Here is a 27,652-nt window from a genome sequence, read left to right as displayed (position 1 = left end):
GTGATAAATAATAAAATAATAAAAAACAAAGTGCTGTGTACAGAACAATGTGCAGGAACTCAGAAAGAAAGCACAGCCAAATGTCTCAGGTTACTTAAGAAAGCTTAAACAAATGCAGTAAAACAGTGTTTCTCAAAACTTTTTACATCCCGTACCTCCTTAGAATATATTCAGTACCACCAGCATAACAGATGCATAAATACAGTAGGCCAACCCTGTTCACCTATAGACAGTTCATGCAGCAGAAAGGTTTATTTCTGATAGGAAGAATATTTATTTACCGTTGTTGAACAGAACCAGAGCTACTTGGGTGGAAAAAGAGTAGTGCTGGTGGTAACTAATCATGGATGTATGCACACTACACGCTACCTGCATGAACGGGATGTGACTATGCAGCAGGATGATATTAAAACAAGATATTTCAGGATCTCATAGAAGTATTTTCATTCAAATCCTTGTAGCACTGATGGTATTACATGTTTCTGTTTGAGAGCCAGTGCAGTAAAGTATTAGAAAATCACTTTTACTGGCCTGTATTTAAACGTGACTGAGAGAATCTTGCAGAAAACGCCCCAACCGACTGTAAGTGATAAAAGAAAATGTCAAGTTTTGTTTGCCATAACCATTTCACTGTTGTCTAATTCAGTTATCTTTACTGCAATAAAACATGATAATGATAGGAACAATGGCTTTCCATACGGCTGGAAATAGACACAGAGTGGACAGAGGTGGAGCACTGTCTAATGTGATTATCTTATCTCACAAGATGTTCAGATTTCTCGCTGGAAACCATTTATTTAATTATTAAACTAAAGGTTGAATGTTGTTATTTTGAGATGTAAACTGACAGACTGCTTTAAAGACCTTATAAACTGAACACATTTTCTGTCATTCTAGTCATGGGACTGCAGGTCACTTGACAGCCCTCCTACCAAACTCAACGTCTTTCATTAGCAAGACAAGACATGATTTAATAAACCTGCCCTGTTTTACCTCAGTGCTGCCACACGTCTTGTCATCCTGTAAAAACAAAACATGGCATGAGTGGACATAAAACGACCCATTTTAGATTTAGATTTTACTAGACTAAACTAGACAAAGCCCTATTGATTCTCTTAAATCTGAATGGGGGCTATTCTCTGCAGGACAGTGAGGCTCGGCAGCGCTGTAAAACTGGGCTGTCACTGTGAGGCTAACAGCCTAATTGAATCATAAGCATTGGGGAGTGGAGATTCCTGGTTAATTAACAGAATATCAAGAGAAGCCAGAAGATATTCACCTTCAGATCTCTGCAGCTGGACCGGTCGAGGAAGCCGAGAAAGTTTGGATACAAGCTGATCAGAAACTGAAGATGAAGACGGGCAGTCTGTTCTAGAAAATAACAAGAAAGAGGCGACGTGCTGAGCTGAAGAGTCGAGCTGCAAGAATACTTTCTCTGTCCAAGACCAAAATAGTCGTGTCGTGATGTCGAGGCTGGTTTGTCCTCTGCTTCTGCTTTGTTTAATTCCAGCTGTGGGTAAGTGAACAAAACCTGAGAGTATGAATGGACAACACATGCTACTGCCAGCAGAAATAGAGTTATTGTACACTGATTCTGCAGCAATAGCTAATAGTAGGGCTGCAGCTGACATGACATGACTTATTTTTATCATTGATTGATCTGCTGATTATTTTCTTAATCAATTATTGAACTGTTTGGTCTATAAAATGTTAGAAAACAATGATGAACAGATGTCACAAACCACAAAGATATTTAATTTACTGTAATGTAAGACAGGGGAAAACTGGCAAATCCTCACATTCGAGAAGCTGGAACCAGCAAATATTTGTAACATGGGCCTTGAGAAAACTACTTAGATGAAATTAGATGAATTTAGATGATTAGATTAGATTAATTCATTGTCATTACACAAAGTACTGAGACAACGAAATGCATCTAACCAGATGTGCAAAAAACAGTTCGTGCAAATTGATAAATAAATAAATAATAGTGCAGATATAAATATGAATATATTAGCAAGATATATATATAGAATGAACAGAGTGAAATGAATATACTAAGATATATGCAGCAGGAGCGGTAACTGCATGTAATTATAGGTGTAGTTATACAGTTAATTAAGCTATGTACAGTATTGATTATCAAAATAGTTGCCAATTAATTGTTTCGAATTTAGGATCAACAATGAAGCTTGCTGTTTTTTCTTTACTTACTCATAATAAAATGATACTAATGAGACTGACAGAATGTTAGGACTTCAGGGCGTCATTGTCTATTTTTAAATTCAGAGTAATAGACAGCTCGGGTTTTGTTCTGGATCATAATCATGGTGTCAGCTCCTCTGCAAAACTAAAACCTGTAGAGAAATGTCGTGGTCTTAACAAACATGTCTGTCCTTCAGTTCCCCTGTTCTGCTACACCTGTGTGTTCCCGGCCATCTCACCTCTGGATTGCATCAGATTCCCTATGAAGTGTCCACCCGGGCAGGTCTGTCTGTCCAGCAGAGCTGTGGGCGAGAAAGGTGAGAGGCGCCTGAAGCCACTGAACAAAATTTAAATGAATCAAAACCGAGAAAAAGAACCGAGAAAGACGGTTCCAAGCACAGAGCGAGATGAGTCAGCGTGTTGCTTTTCTTTATGAGTCTCTCCCAAACTGATTCTGTTTCTGATGAACTCTGATGATTTTCAGGAGACTTCCGTGTGGTGTTGTACGAGAAGAGCTGCATTCTGCCCTCCCTGTGTGGAATCACGGGTGAAAAATACACCATGGGACTCAACTTCACCTTCATCAATGAATGCTGCAACACACACCTGTGCAACGGAGCTGCAAAGCCTGCTACGCCCTACTGGACTGGCACATTACTCACACTGCTTATTTCATACTCAGTCTGGTGAATAGAGCGAGCAGCGTGGAGGAAAACTAGTTTGAGTTGCCTTTTCTGACATTGTACTCAGCTTCCTCGTGCACTAATCTGTGCTTTGCTTTAACTCACGTATGAGACGGGAAAATAATATTTTCTCTGATTATTGCTAACTTGCAAAGGGGAGAGTGGGGATTATTAGAGTATTTAGTTACCATGATTTACTGATTTTTTCAAAATCTGATAAAATAAAACTCTCTGTCCAATTTTCAGTCAAGTTTGTCTCAGAGGGCTTCACAACTTTTATGTAAATATGTACACACTGTGTCGTGTTTACCCACCAAATAAGTTACACATACAGTAGTAGGAGGTGGCAGAATTCAGTGCAAAGAAACAGAATGGCAGTAAAATGTTAAAATCACAGTTAAAATAACAGATAAAATTAAATGCTAGTTTACTGTTTTGATGACTTGCAACTTGGCTTGACAGAATATGAATGACTTGGTTAAAGACTCGTGACTTGACTTGAGACATGATGACTAAGATGACTTGTTTCTGTTCTTTTTGTTTGACAGTGTTGACATTACAAGTTTCTGTGTAACATCACCCTGTTGTCTGACTGTCAGTATCTCACTGTTCAAAAGTGATGCAAGGCTTGATTACACTTACTCACTAAATATCAATAATTACAATACAAAGCTAAGTCACAGCCGTACTTTCTGAACAGGTTAGATAAATTGGCCAATAGTTTCATTATTAGTTTTGTTTTTTCTCTTTATAAAGATCAGGATAATGCAGGTAAGAGTACAGTATCTTAGTGGAGAGTCATTTGACTTAGATCTTAACTTAAAACTTGAAAACTTACTTGAGACTTGAGCAAATGACGAATCAGTGAATCTGTGGTGGATAACATGTCACTGAGACTCTCCTCTGCAGTGAAGACCTCCAACCCGACCCGACCTGACCTGACCATGACAGACAGCGCTTCAAGATGGGGAAGCAAACACAAGAAACATTGTGAACTAAATCCTGACTGTTTTTTTTTGTTTTGTTCACCCACCATGTACAAACAGTAGACCTCATAATAAAAGATATTACATTCACATTTTTCCTCATCATCACACAGGCTGTGTACAAAAACTACAAAGATGGAGTACGTCGCCTGACTGATGCTTGTGCTCACTGGCCTATAAATTAAAGAGCATGTATAATAAATATATATGTAATAAAAGGCATAGATAAGAGAGTCTTACGTTGCAACATTTGCATGCTGTTTATTAGTAAATTTATTTATGTGTTGACAGAGTTGCATAAGAAATATTGTTTGCACATTCAAGCATGTAAAATAATTGTTTGTTTGTTTTTGCTTTATGTTTACGTCAAAAGACAATTAACCAACTTACTAAAATGTTTCAATATTATATAAATATTCCAATAAACAGCAATAAATAAACAAATATGTGCAGTATATGAACCTTATTTGTATTTATTTTTAACATACAGTTAACTGTACCCAATTAGACTCTTAATGGATAAATAAATGTATTTTAAATGTAATTTCTAAAGCTTTTCACAGTATGTACTTTGACTTGGGGTTAAAATAACTTTAATTAAAGCTCTGCTCAGGTGAAAAGGGTGTATAGAGTAAAGCACAATGAACCTAATTGTTGTTTTAAATGATTAATAATAGAATAAACACTGATAATAAAGTTTTTAAAAGGATAAACGTGAAAGATAGCTGTCGTTAGAGAAACCGCCTGTGAGTGGCGCCAGTTTGTGTCTTTCTCCTTCCTCTTCATCAACCAGGTGCGGCTCATTTAGATCCAACTGTGAACACCATCAGCTCTTTAGTTAAGATTAAATGATTAAAAGCTTAAATATAAACTACAAAATAAAATACAAATTAAACTCTGGCATGGTTTGCCTTTCTCTGTTTCTCATGTTGTCGCTGTTGTCCACCTCTGACGGAGGAACTTTAAATCAAACAACCCGAGCGATGAGAGAAGTTTCCCGGAGAGAGACGCCGACTCTGCCGCCGCCGTACCTGCAGCTCCCCGTCTTTGTGGACTCAAGGCTGCCTTTGGTGGAGAAGACACATTTCTCTCCAGCCAGAGGCACCGGGCTGGAGCCTTTACCCGAACCCGTCCGAGATGTCCTGCTCCGGCCAAACGGGAATCCAACAGCCGAAACGCCTTCGGGTGTTTCCGTGAAGACTTCGTGTAAGCTGCAGAAGATGCGGGTGCAGGTGGAGAGGAGCATTTTGGGCACCGGTGAAGCAGTCCCTCAGGTCAAACTGGGGTCATGTCAAGCCAGTAAAACTACAACAGAACACCTTTACTTTGAATATGACCTGGGCATGTGTGGAACCAAACGCGCGGTGAGCTTAAATAAGTAGTATTATACTAATAATTCCCCCTCATTGCAACAGTTGTAGCCATGCAAAATGTTTTGGGTGGTTGGTCCAACGACTAAAATATCTCATGCATTGGCATCAAATGTGGTCCGAACATGCATAGTTCCCAGAGGATGAATCCCGCTTGTTGTGGAGAAATTGCTGAAGTCAAAGGTCAATGGTGAGGTCAGGAAGGAAGAAAGTGTTCAGGAGCCTCTGATGTCTTATGCTGTATTATTTATTGATCAAGGAGAATTAGAGACACTCTCAAAGTTCATCAGAAGTGCCTGAGTCGGTCTCACATTCTGCCAAACTCGTCCTGGTGGATCGACTTTAAACTCCAAGATAACACCACAAATACTACACGCCCAGAATTAGTCAAAGAGAATGTCTTTACCCACGGAGGTGTTATTGTCAGCATATTCTAGTCTGGAGACACAGATGTCTGTTTACGCAGATTGGACCGTCAACAGCAAGCTATCTATTATGTCTCGGCAGGCAGCAATAGGTCTCTTTGACCCTGGCCACCACAGTGTTGAGATAGACTGGCACCTAGTCAAAGCCAAACAATTAGTACTGCCAAGGACCTCAAGGCCCACACCTGATCTTGTGTAACCTCAGGATAGAAAATTCCATAACACCACTGACTTTGTTGATCCACTGACCTTTCTTCTAGCGCCTCTGCAAGACAGATGTTTGTGTTTTTTTAGCTTAATATCTCAACCAGTGCTGCAACCATTAGCCAATTTATAAACTTTATATGATTCAGTAACTATTTGGGGGCAATTAATTGAGAAATAATTAGCAGTGGATTGTCATGTATGATTGATTTGATACACATTCAGTTTCCCCTGAGGATGAATTACAATAATTTTTCATCTAGTGCCATCACCAGGTCAAACTTTTGTTTATTTAATAATTAAGTTTATGACTAGATAACCTCAAACAAATGTCAACCTCAGCTTTACTTTGCTCATTAGCAAAAGCATGCTTACATACTGAACTAAGATGGTGAATAATGATTTAATCAATATAAACTGACTGGCCACTTTATTAGGTACACTGGTACAATCCAATGTGATCCAATGCAATGACTCTGCCATAAATTCTACCTATACCTACCTCTCAATATAATTCAGTCCAGTTTAACATTACTTCATACTACAACCTCATAATAGTTAAATTTACACCTCTCTGACAGTGTCAACAAAACCTAAAAAGTTTTGAGTTTACTAAAAGTAGAAGTTTTGGCAAATTTTGTTATGGATCACATCTGTACAAGTGTACCTGAGGAAAGTGGCCGGTTAGTGTATACTACCTGCTAAACATCTGTATGTCATCACTGACATTTAGCTCAAAGCCCTGCTGTGCTGACCGTAAGTACTTCCATATTCGTAACTGACCAAATTGTTCTTTTGCAGATAAGTAATAACCAGGTGGCCTATTCAAACACACTACGATACGACCCGTCACCCATCAAAGGACCAATAAGGCGAGCAGCGCCCTTCGCTCTACCTGTTGCTTGTTATTATAACAGGTAAGACTGGTACTGGTAGGCATTCTGCACCAAGTTCTTTATAACATAGAAATCTTATATCAAATCTGGACTATGTTTTTAACTGTTCAGGTACCAATACTCCTACAAGATTGGCTACACACCAATGTTGCAGATGCGCAAGATCTTCAAACCAATGAAGAACAGAGTGAAATTCATTTTGACTCCACGAAATGGTAAAACCTACAAAAATGTATCTTATCGGCCTCCTGTGCGCCATCAAAGTTTGAGATCAAAGTTTGAGATTTGAACAATTGGACAATCTTTGATTTGATTACAAATCTTTTATATTAAATCTTGAAGCTGCTGCCGTTCTTGTTGTCTGACTGCTTCCTTCTGTCTCTCAGCTCAGTGGGAAAGGCTTTTTCCAACGGATCAGTACATTCTAGGGAAACCCATGTACTTTGAGGCCGAGGCTCCGTCCATGTCCCCAGATGAAAGACTGTACGTCAACTTGTGTTACGCGACTCCCGAGAATTCCCACACCTCCACACCTCAGTTTCCAGTCGTGAAAAACTTTGGGTAATTAACAGCTCACTCTCACTCGCAAACTGGAGATTAAGTTTTTGTGTAAAAAGAAACATATGTATAAAAGAATTTGCATATTTTATGATCAGGTTTTCTCTCCTTGTGATAAAGGTGTATGGTTGAAAGCAAGGACAGTCGCTCCAGATTCATCCCATACAAAAACAATGCTGTGAGATTCTCTGTGGATGCCTTCTTGTTCAAAGGAATGACAGGCCAGGTGAGCAAAGTAATTTAAGTTGGAAGGATTGGGATCTTCTCATAGTATTTTTCTTTGTTCTTTCCTGTTTTTGTTTGAATACGATACTAAAATACTGATCTTGCGATCTGCAGCAGCTCTACATGCACTGCAGCATGTCTGTGGGCAGTTCAACCCCGACACCTACAGCTAAATCCTGCAACTACGACACAAAAGCAAAAAGGTTTGTTTTGCTTTTTTCATAAAAAACATTGAAGACTGAGAGATAAACAGTCAAATGTGCTGTACGGGGGATCATGTCTTTATCACTGTTTCTCACAGATGGGTTGAACTGTATGGATCAGACTCGGTGTGCACCTGCTGCGACTCCAACTGCAGATCTGCTGCATCCGCAGGTGAGCCAGAGTTTCCCTGATTTTCCACAATAAAACATATTTTATTGCCACCAAAGATAAAGCTGAAGAAATTCTATGTTGTCAAAAAAAAATCCCAGGAAAAGCAATGACTTTAAAATGAGTTGCACTGTTGCACTTGGTGAAATGTGGTCAGTGTGGTTTATTTTCAGTCAGTCTCACACATGCTATGCTGCTGCCGTAAATACTGTACCAAAAGCTGTATTAATTTGCAACTGTAAATAGTCCTCAATGAATGCAGAGTTTGATCCTGGTGAAGCAAGTAATTATCTTTATATATAGTTGGATTATTTTGTTTGTTTAAAACTGTCAAGCTTTATATTTGTGACTCGTGTAGAGAAGTTTATTGAGGCACTGACTAACACGACACAAACAATGCAAAAAAAGAAAAGAAACCACTGTATCAAAACAGAATTTAAATATAACTCTGCTGTTGCAGGAACTCGCTGTGAGATTAGATATAATATTTTTACTGCTGCTTGTAAGAAACTCATTGATATTCCTATGTTCTGCAGTTTTATTCTAAAATTTCATTTTCCAGTGACCAAAATAATCAGCAGCAGTCCGTGGACAGTAGAGCCTAAAGTGAAACCCACTGCAGCCCCAAAGAGGAAGACCTCCACTACCACAACCACCACAACAACAACAACAGCAACTAAAACAACAGTGCGACGAACAGAGACTACCAGAGAGGTGCCTGAACGGAGGACGACTTTACATTTTAAAAAGGTAGCAGTGACTCCGATGGGTAAGGTCGAGAACAAGGTGAAGGAGTTGAAGTGGCCGTACGGAGGTGGAGGTGTGACGTGGATTGAGGTGGAAGGTGAGCAGCAGCAGCAGCGGGTGAAGGGTTCTGCTGTTGTGGAGAAGGAAAAGGTGAAGGAGGAGGTGGTCACGCAACCTCGCACGATATTTGAAGAAATCTTTATATTTGACAAATAAAGCTGACGGTTACTGTGAGAGGCTCTGTCTGGGTGGCTCATTATAACTCCTGATGAGCTCAAAGGATAAATATAGAGGTCTGTGTGAATATTTCTGGCTGTATTTTTAGATGTTTGAAAAAGTTATTGTTGGTACTAACTGAAACCGTCCATATCAGTCTTTTCTTTAACCCTGTAGCAAACCTCCGCAATTGCAAAAGCACAGAACACCAGAGGGTTAAAGAAATAATTCAATATTTTGAGAAATAAGCTTATTCTATTCTATACTTTCTTGCTGAGAGTTTATGAGAAGATTGATGATTGTCCTTTTTAGGGTCGCGAGGGGCTTGAGCCAATCCCAGCTGGTATTGGGTGGTGTACACCCACAACAGGACATATTAGGGTACAGCTTAACATAAATGAATATCTTTTATGGATTATACAAACAAGATATGTTTTCATTTGTGAGCTTTAAAGGCGCTCAAAGATGGCCTTGGATGTAGCTTAATAATAATAATACTCAATTGACACACATAAGAGTGGTCTTATCAAATTCTTGGCAAACAAAGTGTCAAACTACTCCTTTTGAATTTGAAAAGAAAGCACCAAAAACTTAAAGAAATCTCTGCAGAATCTTTAAATGATAAAACTTCCAGCAGTCCATTTTTAGATATAAGCATCATTTATTAGCTTTACATTGTGAGTAAATGTTATATTGCTACATGACAGTCATTCTGTACAATTTCTGTTTTACAAATGTCAGGTCATTGAATGTAATAACTGCAGTTCTGACCCATGAAGTGAAAAAAAAACAAAAGTTATAAAACCGTTGACTGAAACCGTAAAGGCTATGACTATGGTCTTTACAACAGGTGCTATCAAACAAAGTACTTACAAAATACACTTGGTTTCATAACATCAGAATAATTGTTAATACATTGTGTAATCAGTATATTCACGAAAGTCTTGGGAAGAGTATAATACCAATCCATTCACCACAGAGTTATCTACCCACACGTTTTGTCCATTTTTAAGAAGGAATGTGACAAAGACAACATCATAATGCCCTTTTTAAAAACAGACCGTAGCGTCATATCACCTTCATTTCAGACAGGGTTCAGCTCAGGTGCATCCTGGATGGAAGTGTGCGTGTGTTTTCTAGCACGTTTGGCTTCCGCTTTCGCGTTATCACGTTCAGGTGTGAAATGCGTCGTCCTCAGTAGTACGAGCTCAGGTGGGAGTGAGTGGTGGGATGTCTCGTCATGGCTGACCCAGGGTACATGGGGCTGTTGGGGGAGTTCCAGTACGTGGACGGAGGGCCAAAAAAGTTGCCAGGGGAGACGGGCATAGGTGCAGGATGACCGCCCATGAAGTTCATTTTGGGCTGATGGCTGTGGTAGGGCTGCACGTAAGACATCTCAGTCTGGTACTTAACAATCCCGCCGTCCGCTGCGTGATTCTGGTGCGCCTGCGAGATGCCCTGGAAGTCAAATTTGTAGGCGTAGCGCTTGCCGTGCACCTTAGTCATGATGTTCTTGTCGTAGTAGTAGCGCAGAGCGCGGCTCAGCTTGTCGTAGTTCATGTTGGGCTTGCTCTTGCGCTCGCCCCAGCGCTTGGCCACCTCGTCCGGGTCAGTCATCTTGAACTCGCCGTTGGTGCCCTCCCAAGTGATGATGCCGGAGTTGTTGCTGTCGGACAGCAGCTCCAGCAGGAACTGCCACAGCTGGATCTGCCCTGAACCTGGGATGCAGAAATAAAGAGGAGTTGAAGAATCAAGTATTGGTTTGTCACAAAAGGAAAGACAGGAAAATGGACAGCATTCATTGTGTGAAACATTTGTGTTTTATTCTTTCACTTCTGTGTGTAAATATCAAGCCATGAGCACCTTTTTAAATCTTCAAAATTAGCATTATAGTTCTGCCAATAAAATCAACTCTTCTGAATGCAGCCAGTTATTCCAGGACCTTGGACAGCTCCTCAGTTTTTCTTAGGAGTTTTGTTGTGGACAAGCTTCTTTCCTAGTCGTACTACAACACACATCTAACATCTCATTCAGCTTTTTGTTTTCCCACCAAATGTGACCTTTTCACTGTGTGGCTTGGAGGAGTGACTGACATCGGGACAGAAACCTACCCACAGGCCTGTGAGCGCTGGGGTCAGGGAGCTTGTATGGACTTTGTTTGCCCGTTCGGTTCTTGGATGAGGTGAGGGCTTGGCCTTCTGTGAGGAAACAGCAGGGCAAACAGTCATTTTTTGGTGCGAGGGAAGCCAGATTTCTTGTCTCAGTGTAAGCGTGATGCAATTCTGCTGACACAACAAGGTGTTGCTTGATGTTTTACTCCATTTTGGAAAGTTAGCGCATGTGTGTGCCAGCCCGTGCTTGCTTTTTCTCTTGCCAAAGCAGACAGTGTAAAGGCCTCATTTGTGTCACCACTGTTGGTTTAACTCGTGGTGATTTAGATTCTTACCTGGGTTGGCTAGTCGACTGCTAATGGGTCCTAATGTCTGATACGGGTCTGTAAAGAAGAAGAAAAAGCATATCAATGCAAATTCACCCCATTTATTTTATTTATTTACATGACAGGCATCAAAATTCTGTATGTGTTGTTTCAGCACCCATTTTGATGGAGTGAAGTTAAAATCACAGCCCACATCTCCCGATCTGTTTAGTGATTCAAATAGGTGACTGACAGCCCGAACCGCCTCTTGGAAAAACAGTCAACTGATCAGGGGTTATAGGTGTAAATAACATCTAAAATGTATGTGATTACAGTTAAAACCTCTGAAATTACCCGCTCCTCGCTTTTGCCTTAACCGAAAATGAAGTCGGCAGGACGGATTTGTCACTCTCTACTGACGGGGTTAAGTCAAACCCAGACCACTTACTTTGAAATCCAAACAGCACTATGCCTTGAAGGCATTTATTCAAATGCATCGTATCTGGGAAGAGTCTCACCTACATCTAAATGATTAAGACGAATATGTTGGTCTCTAGTGATTGGTTCCGGAAAATCAAATCCCCCATCTCCAATGAATATCAAACTGAAGATGGAGATGTAACGAGTCGATAATTCTGTCCAATATCAGGCAATCGGACACCATCATCAGGCCAACGTTCCAGTACTGACTAAATACCATAAAACTAGTTTCCATCAGCCCAAGCTGCTCTAAGCTGCATGTTAACACACTTGACTAAGATAGTGAGCGTTATACCTGTTAATGTCAGTGTGATTGTATTAGCATGCTGATGTTTGTACAGACTAACAGAGCTGCCAGCATGGCTGTAGACTCTTGTTTAAATATCTCTTTATATTTATACCGGTCTGGGATCTTGACTTCCAATAAAGCTCCTGGGCTTTGAACTTTCCAGTATGATATGAGATTGTAGCGATTGACCTGTGTGTTATACCTTGCACAATTCGTGGGGCATGCTCTGTAACTCTTGTGCTGTGTTGGTGCTCCATGGCGGGACCTATGAATCAAAAAGTAAAATAACTTCAGTGACACAGTGTGATCCTTGAATTTACACAGAGTCAGTTTCTCAGCTAGATCCATGCATGTAAAATTCATCTTGATCATTACCTTTCTGCACTGCAGTCATGGTGTTTGCCGTCCAGCTGTTCCTGCGGCTGATCTCATCAAAATTGCTCTCTGCGCACACACAAGAAAAAAAACAAAGAATGATACCAGACACTGACAAGCACGTGACATTAAAAGGCTTTGAAGTGGACACTTAAGCCATACTAGGAAGGAAGTCACTAAATTGAGACCAAGACAATAAGAGTCTGGAGGTCTGAAGATGACCCACGGTTTCTTGGGCAAGCGCTCTTTTGTTCAGGCCACCCCTGTCGCCACAAGATTGTGAATTGTGTCCCAGGAGCAGGACCCATACCCCCATTTCCTGCACCGGTGCAGCTGTTTCCTGTCTGAAACTGGCTGTTAAGTTTTGGACTCATCAAAGTTTTGTCAACTGAGGCCAGTGTTATGCCAAGGAACCTTTTTAGACTCTTGAAACTCTGTAACACAGTTCTGAAACCCACCCCAGTATTTTTAAAATCCCTAAATCATTCAAATAATTTAGTCTTTTTCAGCTGGGTGTGAAAATGTGATCCTGAATTCTGAGCTCTGATTCACACCCAGAAACACTCAATATGGACGATATGACTAAGGAGAAAAGGTGGCAAATAAACGTGAAAAACTGAAACGCATCCTTAATTATTCATCATCAATCATGCCGTGATACATGTAAGTTGTAGCGAGTTGAGGCGGAAGTCTTTAAAGTTATTTATTGGGTAGTTTAGTTCAGTTGTTTCCAATCTAGGGGTTGGGTCATGTCCAAAAAATGTAAAGATAAATCTGAGAGGTTATTAGATGTTTAATGAGGTGGGAAAGAAGGAAAAAATGTTAGTTTAACTTTCTGCTGCACAGGATTTTATTTATTGTTTTGCCTTTTTTTCCAACTCTTTGCCTTTTTTGAAATAATCATCATCTTTGGCCCTACGCAAGTCAAAAAGGTTGGGAACTGCTGACTTAATCTTTTACAATACATTTTATTTAATATATTTATTTAATACATTACAATCATTTTATAAGATTGTGTTTTTATGTAAAATGTTAACCTGCAAAGTAACTAAATAACTGTAGTGTAGTAGAAGCGTATTGTAGTATAAGATGGTTGCGCTTGCGTTAAGTGCCTCATGGATTGTACTTGAGTAAATGTGCTTTCTTTTCACTCACTTTGATATATTTGTTTGTACTGTATGATAATCAAGTGCTCAATGAATACAAATTAACTATAATATATAATTTTCTTTGAATTTACAAAATAATCTTGTCACAGCAACAGATAAAATCAGTTTGACAGTGTATTTCTCTAACATTAAATCTTTGCGACTAAATGAGCAACAAATTTCTCTAACATTAAATCTTTGCGACTAAATGAGCAACAAATAAAGTTAACCTTTGTAAAGAAGTGAAATTATTATATATTCTTATTCGTTATTACTAGGTTAAGGCGTAAAAACTCTTGAGTAGTAGTAACTCTAAGTAAAAACACAATGCTACAACTGTCCAGTGAGAGACAAGCGACATAAAACTCCCGAAAACAAAATGAAATAACTAAAACTGTTCATGTTGGACCCTGTCGCTGATTAAGAAAACTGGCTTTTGAGGGAAGAAAAGACGGTAATAAAAGTAGAGTAGATGATCTCACCTGCTTTCACCTGTAGCCTGGGTGGTTGTTGTTGTGGTGGTGTGTTGTTGGTGGGAGTTGTGGAGTATGAGAAAGTGGGGCTACCTGAAGGAAAGAGAAGTCAATGTAATACATTTAATATTATACTAATTTAAGACGGATACAATGAAAATCATTCAAGTGATAGCAGGGTAGAACTTGAATCTTTATATTTTTTGAAAATATAAATGTAAAAATAAATGGCCCCTGCTCCATCTCTTTGCCCGAGAAACGTTGAAGACCCCCGGACTATAAAGTTTGATTTGAGTCGTGGTGTTGCTGTAGTCACTGGATCGTGTTAATAACATAAGAAGTTGCTGATGTCATAATGATGCCTTTGAAAACAAACTTGTATTCTTTAGCTGCATTTGTAGCACTGCAAATATATGTAACGCGGCAGGTGTCAGAAATCATGATGACATATTGTGTGCCAAAACCTGCGTTAGCCAAGAACAACAGTTGTTGCAACATTTACTGAAAACATTGAATTTGGTTAACAGTATGACAAACTTCAACCTCAAATGACGTCATGTTCTTTCAGCCTCCACCACAAACAATATGATAGTAATGTTGCAAGGTGTTTTATTATTTTGTCCACATCCCTGGTTTACCTGGGGGGACGAGTAGTAGACGTTAAAATATGTGTATATAAGTAATGTTATCCTAAGAACTCAACAAAATCACATGCAGAAATATTTTTATATTACTCAGTAAATGATTAACAGATTGTTAAATATAGAAAATGCAGCAAATTCTCATGTTTGAAAAGTGGTAATGAAAAAATATTAGTTTTAATTAACCAACAGTTTTAGTAATTTATAATCAAAAATGTTTTTTGGCCATCCACTAGTCGGCTTACATGCAGGTAAAATACTTGTCCACCACCGAACAATGAAAAGCATTTGACATTGTCCAAACCAAAACAATGTTATCAGCTGGAGAGAAAAATCTGAGCCTTACTCTGGCGGAGGTAGCTGAGGTGTGAGAGCAGGATGTCTGCATTGTAGGCCGACGTGAGGCGCATCATGTCGTCTTTGGTCATCTTGCACAGGGCTTTGCCGTCCAGCGCTTGAAAGAGCATGACGTCCACCTCCTCCAGGACGTACTCCTTGATGGCCCAGTCCAGCCACTGTCGGACGTGATCCTGTGTCCAAACCTCAGGATCTGACGTACAAAAAACACAAAAATAATCAGAAAAGAGATACAGCTATTGACGATAATCATGATATTTAAACAATGAAATATGTAAATAACCCAGGGCCTCTTAAATAATTTTCATTCTCTCTCTTTTTGTACGTTTTTGTTAATTAATTAATTCCACCTCCGCACACTCGCATTTTAAGTGTAATTCCTTTGCTAAAAAGACAAAACATAATGAAACTGAAAGATGAATTTGTTTTTCTTACAGATATTATCTAGGCTTTTATTTTGAAGTAGACGCTGCTCTAGCCCTTTTTTAAAAAAGGGTAACATAAACAGGATGTTGTCGAAGTAACAGTTATACAGAAACCATCATAAATAACTCTCCCCCACAATTTAAAGTCAAAACATGTTCTGTTCTTTCACTTGGATGTTTGACCTTCACTGTGCCAAATGATTTGTGTGCATTCATCAGATTTATCTGCTTTCAGTCTCAGTTTAAGACGTTTACAAAACTAGTTTTAAAGCTAATCGCGATCCGATGTGCAGCTCGAATGAACGTGCATTTATTCATAAGATTGAACCTCAAAAACCACCTGGCCTACATGACACCAAATCTGAGACGGCATCACTTTACACTGTACGTCACTAATTATCCTCATCAGGGTGACAGGGAGCTTTATTACTTGTTTTTTCTTTTTTTAAACATGGTGAGAGACGCTGTTCTTTTGGTTTCTTTGTTTGTTGAACTTGAAATTGCTGAGTAACACCGGAAACGCCTTTTAGATACCAGAGAACTAGTTGTGATACTTGATAGTGAAATGGGTGGTGAGGGTCTGTGAAATCGGATGACTGGTCAAACTCAAAACATGGTTACCACTTCCTAATATGTGCTGTTTGTAGTTTCTTTAAACCGTGATGCGTCATAAAATGTCATTAATTAATCATGAATGGTCTTCAGTTTTTAAAGTCACACACTAAACTATCTGGTGTTTTTTCTCGGTGTCTCTTAACTCGCTGTGCTTGGCACAGTTCTCCACAGGCCGCCACCTGCTCTCACGATTTCCCTGATGGTAACAGGATTCAGGAAGTAAACAAATAATTACAGATAATGCTCAGCTTAGGACGGCCCCAGGGGTCTTCAGGGGAGACGCAAAGTGTGATATTTGTTATTTGTGCTGGTTTTGACAGCCGTGGACTGGGCAGTAATACTGTGTTACATATCGCTTCATCATTTTCCAAGCCAATATCAAGGATTTTAAACAAGTTGAAAACAAACAAAATGATTTGTTAAAGTAGCTGTGGACGGCCTTTGTCTAGCACAAGAACACTGTTTATTTAATTCGACATTTCGATAGTATTATATGTGATTTTTGCCATATAGAAAGATGCATTTAAACATTGGAAAAATCCATATTAATATCATTCTATTTAAAAATATATGTATCACAGCCTAAATGTGTTTGTTCTGCCGTGGAATGGGCATTAAACTTTTTTGTAAAGCTCTTAGAAAACTGATTTGAGAGTTTGATTTTTCAACTTTTTGTTTCATTAGTCGTTTTCATTGAAGCATTTTTTCATAATCCAACACTTTGTTCATCCTGCCATACATAAACAATTTATTATTACATTATAATCCATCTTTATATTTCATTTCAGATATCTTAGATGTCTTTCAACCCTGGCTTTTATAAACGAAACTTAAACTTAGACACTTAAAATAGTAAATCTGTTATAAAGAAAACTTTATAAAGTTATCTATATCTTGTTAAACTGTAATTTTTAAAATCTAATTTTGTATGTGTGTCTCTTTTAGGAATTTCAGGTACTTTTTAGGTTGAAATTCTTCTCTTTGTTCGGGTACAGCGCTGAAATAGTTCATGATTTAAGATTTAAGAAAACAAGCTCACTTCCAGTAGCAAACAATGACTGCGAATTGCCCGTAATATTAGGCTGGAGCTTTGGCTGCCACACCCTCAAAGTCCTGATTGTCCTTGGTTAACACATGCTACTGTGATGCAACATCCGTCTATTATGAAGTCAAACAAGTCGGGTGACTCATTGACAAATCTTGTCGGACTTGAACAGAGATGGATTTTAAAGCTTCCACCACACCGTCTGAAAGTGGGAGCCCTCCAAACACTGACTCACTGCAACATGCACATGAACTTGCTGCTTTGAATCTCAAAGGATGAAAACAGTACGGCAACTGTGCATGACGGAGAACGTATAGTGTGTCATCGTTTTTTACATAGTCCACTGATTCATAACGGTCTGATACAGCAGGTTGTCTGCGACTAATAGGAGTCGGATTGTAATGACACATCACTGTCGTTACTTCACGTCGATGGTCAGTGATTTTCCTCTGCTAAGAAAAAGGGAAATCCACTGAGTTCACAGTTCAGCTGTTGCAAAAGTTTAAGAAAAAAAAAATCTTCCAGAAAACTCAAAAAGATGTTTAGATCGACCCCTTGTGAAACACACAAGTGTCAAGGATTTGTAACTGTGATAACACTTGAACTCGAGTGCCTTGTTCTATTTTGGGAGTGTTCTTTTTTTTTTAACCTAATCTTACCTTGTATGCCTACAGAGCAATGACACATCCTTCCTGTTTTGTTGTCATGTTGATCCAAACAACTGAAGAATACATTATATCTTCTGTGATTTAAACAATAAGGCTTGCATACCTCTTTAATCCTAATATTCCTTAACCTGTGGTCTGTTTAAGGCTTAATAACAACTGTGCGCTGCGGTTTTTAATAAACAGGAGTAAGTAGTGCATTTGTTGGGGACTATTTTCAGCTGTGGATTAACAAATTAGTATAGTGGAGTTGAGATAATGATGGTACTGAGCTAAACTACTGTATATAATGCACACATGATGCACAGATGCAGCTCTAGAAAGCAGGATGATTCAAAATAAAGCTCATCACACATCTATGCCTACTTGTTCTGTTTCTTTTTACTGTCCTGAGCACTAAATTTACACTTTAGACTTCACACTTTTTAAACTGTGGTCACTTTAAACCCTTTTGATGCTCAACCGGGCTGATGTTCAGCTGTGGCCCTGGTAACAAAGAGGAGTAGTAGTAGTAGTTGTAGTTTGCGGAAGGAGGGTGCCCAAACCCTTCTTTTATTCAGTTATTGATGTTGCTCAAGCCCAGCGTGTCGTGCCTGCTCTTGGGAAACCGTCTCATGACGGCGTCAGAGCAAGCCTCTGAGTACCAGCTCATGTTTGTGACTCAGCTCACCTGCCGGCACGATGACCCTCTTCTCCTCCGTGGTGCTGCTGGGCGGGGTGGTCGTCTGCGGGCTGACGCGAGGCTCCGGGTACGAGGCCTGATACGGCATCGGGGTCCCGTCGTTGCTCATGTGTCTGGAGCGCTTGGTGACGCTGCAGTCCACGGGGGACTCACGGCTAGGACAGAACAAAGAGGGAGCGTTAGGTTGTGATTTTAAATCACTGAGTAATTTGATCATTAAAATATATTTTAAATGTTACTTAGTGTCACTTTATTTGGCTCTAAGAACTGCTTTCCAAATTGTAAGTTGTTTACTGTGGCTACTAATCTCTGGCAATAGACGATAGATTTCACAGTTTCGACTGCTTGTTTCCTCTTGAAGTGTTTGCTAATATCTGTAGCTGACAGGAGATAAATTTATAACCAAACAGCAACCAACTCAAAATGTCTATAAAAAATATGTAGGCTGGTGGTACGAGCTGAATATAAATCAAACTTGGCCTCGGGTTTTTAATAAGTGGAGATTCATGCATCATTTCTACCACACAAACTAGTAAATGTTTACACCCAGTGACTGCCAGGTGTGGCAAAAACCACACAGAGTTGAATTTAGGTCGTTATTATTTAGACAAATAGAAAAAATCTGTGATGGAAGAAGTATTTTACTTATTTTTGAAGTCCTATCTATGTAAGTAAAAGTGCAGTTGAATTATCACTTTTTCTTGTAAAAAAAAGTCAGAAGTTAAACATGTTTTTTTTTTTAATGTAAAATCTTATTTTGAAAACCTACTAGTAACTACAGCTGTCACATCAAGGCAGTGAAGTAAAAAGTACAATATTTCCCTCTGAAATGTTGATATGAAGCGGATATGAGAAGTAGTAATTTGAGTACTTTCCACCGCTGGGGATATCTGACCCTTGGGTTGAAGTTAAAACCCTCAAATTAACACATGTGGTATTCAAACATTTTTACTATCAGTGGTGGGAAAACAACAAAGAAGAATACAGTAAACGAACAATAAACATTTTTAGGGTCTGGAAAATCCCACAACTGGATCGTGACAAATCGACAGTCAGATAATCCGGGAACCTGTGCTCCCCTGTGGCCTCGGTCCGTCCTGACTCACCTGGTTCCATTGACGTGTTGCTCGGCTCTCTTCCCAGGGTTTTGTGCCACTGACCCCACCCACTCCGGCTCGGTTGGCTCGGGACTCGGCTTGGATGCCTGGCTGAACGCACCGGGCGACGTCATCTCAGTCTTCATGTGCATGGCCGGGGCTGTGTTGTAGGTCGGCTCGAATATGGGCTGATCCTCACTCACCACGGACAGCGCTTCCTGTCCAAACAGAACCACAGCGGGTCAGTGTCTATGGAAACTGTTTTGTTTTTTCCATGTACACTTTATTCCACATAAGATGCTTCAGTGAGCATGAGCACAAGGAAGAATGACAGTAACATCACAACAAGACATTAATGTTCGATAAAGTGGTGCCACAGATTTACATCTTTAAAGCTCACTCCAAATTCAATAAGTTTGCAGAGGATTCACCAAAAGAAATGACATGATGTTCCATATCATATCTGCTTAAAGCATCCTGTTAAAGAACCACCAACTCCACAAAGACAGATAATTAATAATTAAAAAGATTCACTGACTTTAATACGAATTAAACTGATCGTGTTGGCAATGCAATGGCAGAAACTTTCCATTCATGGATTATTATAAATATAGACCTCATGAAAGTATTGTGTTGGTCTTTGGTGTAGTTCTTATTGGATGCACTGACTTCTTTTGAGCAGTGCTCTTCAATTAACTTCTGTAACTCCTATTTGACTAAAATTTTAAGACTTACTATTCACTTTTCTTTCTTTTCTTGCATTCAAACTGAAAGAAAATGCTCGGATAAACGGCTTAAAACACAGCGTCACAGCCCTGTGATTGATTTCAAACTTTATATGTTTAACCTAAACAACCAGAGAGATAGTGGTTATCACACCGCTTAGAAAAATACCGAGGAGTGAAATGTCAAGCAAACTCTTCAGAAATAGGGTGAAAACAGCCAGGAGGCTGTCTAATCTTAAAAAAACATCAGTAACCTTAACCACAGTTTTATTTTGTCGTTAGGATTGGGGTTGCATGAGAGGTGGGGGGGGAGGGGTGTTAGCTCAAGGTGGAGTCTAATCGAGATTTAAGTCCGTCTTCCTGTGTTCAGCACCTACAGCGAGGCCTCGAAAACACCCCAAGATGGCACTTTCATCCAACGCACAATCAGGAGGGCAAACGCCGGACTCGTTGTTGTTCTGTCTGCTGCTCAAATTAAGCGTGTGCATGTGCGATGCAGCAGCCCGTGGCAGTCTGAGGTACAAGTGCGTGTTTGTTTAGAGGAGTCGAGCATTGTCTTTTGGGCCTTGTACGTCAGTACCGTGCTTTTTCAGTGGCCTACAGGAAACCTGGCCACCATGTGCAGAGGAACCTTTTGGCACAGGCCAAGGGAGAGGAAATGGTGGAGGAGGAGGGGGGCACAGTGTTAAAAAAATGTGGGTCATTTTAAAGCTGGAAAACAACCCTAAAGACCCGTGGTCAGGGGAGGAGAGAGGGGGGGTCGGGTTCATTGAACAGCAAGAAGAGTATAGCTCTGATTGAAGTGCCGCCTTCGCATTGTGTTTCGGTTCTTTTTTGTTTTGCATGTGTGCGTTTTTTTTTTTTTTTTAGCTCAATTGTTGCCTGAGCTTAATGCATGGCACACAGTTTGGCATTTCCTCGAGGCTGCAGACAAACTGATACAGAAGTCAGTGTGTGTGTGTGTGGGCGAGCGTTTGCTGCTGTGTAATGGATACGCCATTTTTTTAAAAAGCAAGCACACACAATATAAACACAACACAAGCTGATTTAAAGACAGATTATAAAAACATAAAGTATCACGTTGTAAATAAAAAGAATGAAAATCTACGCAGCAGAACCAAAGATTCATTTTTTTTATCTTCTCACTTGTTAGAACCAGGTGCCTACATTACCCAGAATGCAACTCAATCCCCAGCAGCTAATGTAGCTTCAAGCCTCAAACAGAAATGATTTTCAGTCTTCAATGCTGACTCAAGTGACATCACTTGAGACAAATTAAACCACTTTTTCACACATGCAGCACTACCAAAATCTGCATATAGTTCCCCTTAAAATGTTAAATGGGGGCAAATGAATAAAAACGGATGTCGTAGATTAAGGAATCCGAGTCACATATTTAGATTGGTATCTAATGGTGGATACTAACAAGAAGCTAAAATATTTTTAAAAGAGTATTACCTGATACTAGTTCCTCAAGATTTAGAGACATGGATGATTAAAAACATACATTTTATGTTGTATATTAAAAGATTTACACTTGTGCTGTGAAAATCAACGCAGCTTGTTAAAACCAGGTGCCTACATTACCCAGAATGCAACTCCAATCACTAGAAGTTCAGTTGGAAAATTTTGGGTGTGTACACTAGTAGTAGCTAATGCAGCCTTGTAGTCCTTAAACCCAACCAGCGCTGACTCAGGTGACATCACTTGAGGCGGTTTAAACAACTTTTCTTTATCCACACATGCAGCACTACCAACATCTATGTGAGTGTGATGACTAGAAAAACACCAAATGTGTCTTTAACACCAACCAACGCTGACTCAAGCGACATCACTTGAGGCGTTTCTTAGACTTTTATCAGCACAAAAACCTGTAGAGAGACTAAAAAATATCATGTGGTCAATTTAAAGGCTCCAAATAAAGTAGTAACTAATGCCGCATGGTAACTCGGAGCTAAAATCTTTCTAAAGAAGCAGTTTTTGGGGTGTGAAAGGCGTTTTTTCACGGGCCTTCGTATCAGTCTCGGCTTGCTGCTTTCTTCTTCTTCTACAGCTGATTGTTTTTGTTTTACTTCTGTTACGTTCGTCCTCTTTCCCCCTACTCTTCCCTTTCGCACACCAAGCGGCTTCAGGGGCCCTTTTTCTTTCTCTGTGCAGAAGTGAAACAGTTTGACCGAAAGGCTGCTGACAGCAAATTCTCATGAGAACACATAACAGTGGATACTTTTACAAGTGTTTTTTTTTTTTTTTTTTTGCTGCTGCTGCTGCTCAACGCTCAAATTGTTGATATTATCGTGAGTCGAAGTTGCTCTTCACGTTCAGTTTTCGGCACAAAGTACTTTCAGTGACAAGCTCATGCTTTCACAGCCACAAACTCGCACTCCCGCTCTTTCTTTATCTTCGCTCCCTCTCTTTCTCTCTCTTTCTCCTCTGCACACTGATACAAATATACCAAAATGTGGCCTGACCGCCAATGCCACAACTGACTTCCTGTTCAATGTGTTTCAGCCTGTTGCTCAGTGACACAAAACAACTTTTTTCTTTCTTTTTTTTAAAAACATGACCTTTTTGAAGGGCTGACGACGTGGTGCCTCGATGTCCTAAGCTTTTACACCGGTCGTGTTCATTTTTTTTTATATATATATATAGTAAACACTTCAACCTTTTTTGCTGTGAGAGCACACAAAGTCCTGCACGGAAACTTTTGACACGACTTGAAGTCAGCAGCTTCTGCAGGTTGCATCATGCAGTCTTGCCCAAACCGAGAGCTGAGAGCTCGATCACACGTTGTTTACGGACACAGACGTTCATACTTCTTATATCTTTACAGTTAGTAACTCCAAAATAAAGAGCAACAGCACCGTGTTTGAATTAACTTCACTAACCGAAGATGCAGTTAAACAGCTCCTGCTGCAGTTGTATGTCTTCCTTTTATAAGCACACTTTTATTTAAGTATTATTTTTTTGACTATAGAAAAGGATATTATGACACAGCTTGAATGAGATAATATTAGGTGACCTGTTATGAATCAGATATGGAGGATGTGTTTTTAAAGACGAAGGACTCCGTTTTTAACAAGGATTGAAAGATAATGAAAAAAAAACATGTTTTTCTTTTTGCTGTTATGATTTTAATCATAATGTAGGTTGTCCGACTGATTCATACAGTAATTAATCATTCAGTGTTTTCAGGCTGGAGGCCATTTTGGGACCCACATCTGGTGACAAGAGTATTGTCATTATTGACTAATCTGATTATTGTTTTATGGATTAATCATTTGGTTTGTAAAAATAAATAAATGAATCAGAAAACAGTGGAAAATACTCTGAAGGCCCAAAAAAGTGACGTCATCAAATGATTTGTGTTGTGTCTAAAACTCAAAGATATACAAGCTCATTTAAGAAACTAATATCGATTATCAAAATGCAAATTAATTTGCTGTCAGTCAAGTAATTAATCGATTGTTTCAGCTTCTTTGGAAACCCTAAAAAAATCCCCTTTTTAGGTGAGAGACTGCAGCATGATTAGCATCATAGAGGAGCATTTCTGATGCACAAAATCCTCTTTATTTTTTAAGATCTTCTTCTAATCTTTTGTTTTTTTTAATTCCCTGTAATTTATATCTACGTCACAGCAGGGAGATATTTGTAATCTGTGACACACACCCCCCCAAAAAATAAGTATGGAGGTTTGGAGACACTGTCCCTAAAACTGCAATGTAGAATGTGCTTAACAAAATACTTTGCACCAGATATACAATTCATATTTAAAGTCTGTGTTATGTTTTGTTTTGTTTTATGGCGTCTCCTCTTCGTTTTTGGAAACATTAACGAATTTACAGTGTTTTTAAAGAAGCTGATTTGGTGTCATCATCATCATCATCATCATCATCATCATCCCTCCCACAGTCTAACCTCATTTCATTCACCTTTGTTCATCCTGAAACATTTTCTTTTTTTTCCGTGAACAGATTTGAAATCTCAGGTGGATTCTTAACCTCAGTATGAGCGCAATACTCATTGTTTTTAATAATGCGCGTTTTTAAAATGATTTGTGGCTCTTGTTGAGCTCCTGTTTACATTTGGCTCCACCACAAAATGGCTTCCAGACTTTTTTATTTTTTTTATTTCAATAAACGTGTCAAATGGATGCCAAACTCCTCATCAAGCCATCTGATATGGATTTATTAAAAAACACTCGAATAAAACAAGGTGTAGCCTTACAATAACATGCAGGCCCGAGATGAAGTTGTGCAAAGGCGCAGACTCTGTGTGTGTGTGTGTGTGTGTGTGTGTGTGTGTGTGTGTGTGTGTGTGTGTGTGTGTGTGTGTGTGTGTGCCATGTCAGAGTCAAGTGGCAAGAAGAAGAAGAAGAAAAAAAAAAGCAGAAGTAAAAGTCAAGCTGATTTTGCAAAGGCCTTGAAGCAGCTGCGCTTTCTGCTACACAAACAACGATGCGGTTTTCACAGCTCGGAGCCTGGCAGCACACAGCAGGCCTCTGCAGGCCGCAAACACCATGAGCCAGGCCCGGCTCTCCTCCTCCTCCTCCTCCTCCTCCTCCTTCTCCTCCTTCACCACCTCCTCCCAAGCCTGTATGTGCGGACAATGTCGAGTTTAAAACAATGCAGCACCTCAGTTTGTCCACTCTGTTGCTTTTCTAGCGAAGCTTTGTTGGCTTGTCGACATATCTTTTTTTTTTTTTTTCTAGTCCACGGAGCGGATATGTGTGCGGAAAGTCTGAGGTTTGAGACAGGAAGCCTGCTGAGTTCAGATAACGACACCTGACAAGTGCTCCAGTTTGCAGCTATAAATTATACTTAAAATAACCTCGAACGCACAAACTGCTGCGACGAGACAACAACTATCAGTAAAGTAATAATGCACGTTTATCTGCGTGTGTGGAAACAACAAAAAAACTATTTTTAAAAAATCAACTTTTTAACAGTTAAAGTGTCAGGATGTCTCATTTCTCTGCACTGCTCCTTTTAAAATAAAATAAAAACTTTATATGTTATAACGAACACGAGTGACTTAACCGTGAAAATGAATTAAACAGCTCATAGATATTTTTTTTTAGAAACTAAGCAAAAGAGAAATGAGTACAATCATCAGTTCCTCAATCCACCGAGGCCTCTCTTTTTAAAAAAAGCCATTTTCTTCTAGTGTTACAGCTGCCTTAAAAAGACGTTAAAAGTGCTTTAAACGTCACCTAAATGCGTTATAATAAACACACAATAACAATTTGAGAATACTTGTGTTATTTAGTGAATCTGAGGGAGGATATTAGGAAGTTAACAAGAATGTTTGATTGCACAAAAGCAAATAAATGTTGCCATTTCAGACGCATGTTCGTTAAAAGACGACACCGAGTGTGTGTGTTTATATCCAGCATGATCAGATTAATAAATATGCGCCACCGTGTCTCTGCGCCACGATCCGATTTCTGCGTAAATTTCATCCAAAAAAAAAAATCTGCATTTTCGATTTGAATTCCTCACAATCCTCCCTTATTTTATTAAAATATAAAAACAATTACAAAGTTTGTTGGTCATCCGGAGAAGTTATTAAAGTGTAGCTGTAGTAGTATGAAATGTGAAATACCAGCCATCTGATGGAAATGGATCCTCCTGCTCTTTTAGAAAGGCGCTCTCACTGTATCCAAGTTGATCCATGGCGCCTTCAGGGACACCTGCCTTGTGCGCATTAAAGTCCCGCATCCCTTCATTAACTTAATCATCGTTAAAGAAAAAAAAAAGAGAAAAGAAAGCAGCCCCTGTTAACGGTGTCTCTGTCTCTCTGTGCGTTATTGTGGATAATGTGGACAGCGCGTGATAAACGCAACAATTAAAAGAAAGAAGGGTAAAATAGACGAAACGCGCGCGTTTTGTAGGTCCCCTTTTTACGCGCATAACCAGCCACCAATTAGTGTTTTTATCTGACTGTAAAGATGTAGTGGTTAGTTGTGTTATTATAGAGCCGACATACAACCACGAACGGGAAGGAAGAGGAAATTTTGTACAAGAAGGAAAGAGTGGGGAGCTCGCATCACCGCCTTGACTCTCTCTCACTCAGGCGGGCCACCCACACCAGAGTCTGCTGTCATGTTCGCCACCAGCAAAGCGTTATATCCAAAAAACACCCAACAAAACGGGTCGAACACACGTACCTTTATCGTACAGTCCATTGCAGCAGCCTCGCGGTCTTTGTCATTTAGTCGTTTTGTGTGTTAAAAAACAAACTTTTAGTCTTTTCTAAACCTCACTTCAATGCATGCACGGGTGCATTGGCTCTATGTCGCAAACCATTGCAGTTACAATTTTTTTTGCTCACAGACCATAACCGGATGGCAAGTTTTTTTCTCCCCCCTCTCTCTCTCTCTCTCTCTCTCTCTCTCTCTCTCTCTCTCTCTCTCGCTCTCTAAATTGGGAAGTGAAGTCACTCTTAACACTGAAAGCGCTGAAGCTGCTTCTCATGAAACCAACAGTTGACTGCTTAGAAGCAAAACAAAAAGCCCTTTGTGTGTGTGTGTGTGTTTGTGAGTTGGATTAATGTTTATAACCACAATAAAAACTGAAAGAGAGTTAAAAAAAAGGCTCCTTTTGAAGATATATACACATGCCTATACATGGTCAGATTGTAGATTATTTATAGGTGTTAGAATCAGTTCTGGTTCAGCATGGTTTATTTTTGCATGCTTTTGATTGGTTTTAAAGGATTTCATAGCATCTAATGTCAGATAAAGAGACTTGTTGCTGCATCATTTTTACAGATATTTTGAGGATCTTTTGTTAAACGCAGTCATATTTCATGGCTTTATTCTACACGGCGCTCAGGTGGTGCTATCATGATCATTACATGGCAAAAGAGACACTGGGGAGATTGTTTGGGATGCTCTTGCACCCTCAGACTAGGAACAGAAGGTTTGTAAAACTCCATGATGTCATGTCTTTGAGATGTTTTTTTAGGTGTCCTTGCTTAAACTGATATTGTTGGTTTCCACGGCCTGTGTGTGAGTGTGTGTGTGTGTGTGTGTGTGTGTGTGTTATGTGTTGTAATGCTGTCTACTTTACTTTGTATCTTTATTGCAACAGTTTGTGCTGTGGCCTCTCTTGGCCACGGCAGCATCGTGGTCTCAATGGGACCTTTTTGTGATTAAATAAATAAATCTAGTGGTGTAGTTGCTGATTGCAACCCCTCGCCTCACCCTCTCCTTCATCCTTCGTGAAGATGGAACTACGGTGGCTGCAAAACTCATTGAACAGTTTGAAATTCAGAGCAACACGGTGGACTTGCTATGTCTGTGAATATAAAAACCCTAATTTTAAGGTAACA

The 27,652-nt window shown here is 39.6% G+C and overlaps 3 protein-coding genes and 1 long non-coding RNA gene across 8 annotated transcripts; 2 read left to right on the top strand and 2 right to left on the bottom strand.

Moving 5' to 3' along the window:
* Window positions 1–17: 17 nt before the first annotated feature.
* On the bottom strand, window positions 18–5,025 carry LOC113747323 (uncharacterized). The gene is made up of 4 exons (XR_003463563.1): window positions 4,906–5,025; window positions 2,445–2,507; window positions 1,280–1,510; window positions 18–580 (listed from the first exon to the last, which is right to left on the bottom strand). It is a non-coding gene; the product is annotated as an uncharacterized LOC113747323 (long non-coding RNA).
* On the top strand, window positions 1,397–3,250 carry LOC104935040 (sperm acrosome membrane-associated protein 4-like). The gene is made up of 3 exons (XM_010750825.3): window positions 1,397–1,516; window positions 2,403–2,522; window positions 2,690–3,250. The coding sequence occupies exons 1-3, from the start codon at window positions 1,465–1,467 to the stop codon at window positions 2,893–2,895; spliced, it is 378 nt and encodes a 125-aa protein (XP_010749127.1). The 5' UTR covers window positions 1,397–1,464; the 3' UTR covers window positions 2,896–3,250.
* zp3d.2 (zona pellucida glycoprotein 3d tandem duplicate 2) lies at window positions 4,615–9,677 on the top strand. 3 transcript variants are annotated; one of them, XM_027286742.1, is made up of 9 exons: window positions 4,615–4,667; window positions 4,832–5,238; window positions 6,675–6,790; window positions 6,881–6,984; window positions 7,156–7,330; window positions 7,448–7,553; window positions 7,667–7,755; window positions 7,854–7,927; window positions 8,487–9,677. In XM_027286742.1, exons 2-9 carry the CDS (start codon window positions 4,858–4,860, stop codon window positions 8,885–8,887), a joined length of 1,446 nt encoding a protein of 481 aa, XP_027142543.1. In that variant the 5' UTR covers window positions 4,615–4,667; window positions 4,832–4,857; the 3' UTR covers window positions 8,888–9,677. The 3 variants fall into 3 exon arrangements, with proteins under 3 accessions (XP_027142543.1, XP_027142542.1, XP_010749126.3); XM_027286741.1 differs by lacking the exon at window positions 4,615–4,667 and having other exon boundaries at window positions 4,695–5,238; window positions 7,670–7,755; XM_010750824.3 differs by lacking the exon at window positions 4,615–4,667 and having other exon boundaries at window positions 4,695–5,238.
* fli1rs (Fli-1 proto-oncogene, ETS transcription factor-related sequence) lies at window positions 9,529–26,660 on the bottom strand. Of its 3 annotated transcripts, none has more exons than XM_010750815.3 (10): window positions 26,487–26,660; window positions 19,605–19,813; window positions 18,487–18,653; window positions 15,056–15,259; window positions 14,078–14,161; window positions 12,448–12,516; window positions 12,275–12,337; window positions 11,334–11,381; window positions 10,999–11,085; window positions 9,529–10,605 (listed from the first exon to the last, which is right to left on the bottom strand). In XM_010750815.3, exons 1-10 carry the CDS (start codon window positions 26,502–26,504, stop codon window positions 10,082–10,084), a joined length of 1,473 nt encoding a protein of 490 aa, XP_010749117.1. In that variant the 5' UTR covers window positions 26,505–26,660; the 3' UTR covers window positions 9,529–10,081. The 3 variants fall into 3 exon arrangements, with proteins under 3 accessions (XP_010749117.1, XP_010749118.1, XP_010749119.1); XM_010750816.3 differs by lacking the exon at window positions 26,487–26,660 and adding an exon at window positions 25,922–26,338; XM_010750817.3 differs by lacking the exon at window positions 10,999–11,085.
* Window positions 26,661–27,652: the final 992 nt, after the last annotated feature.

This window comes from Larimichthys crocea, chromosome XIII (genome assembly GCF_000972845.2).
Source record: "Larimichthys crocea isolate SSNF chromosome XIII, L_crocea_2.0, whole genome shotgun sequence".
Classification (NCBI taxonomy): domain Eukaryota; kingdom Metazoa; phylum Chordata; class Actinopteri; family Sciaenidae; genus Larimichthys; species Larimichthys crocea.
This window is presented reverse-complemented; position numbering and strand designations above follow the sequence as displayed.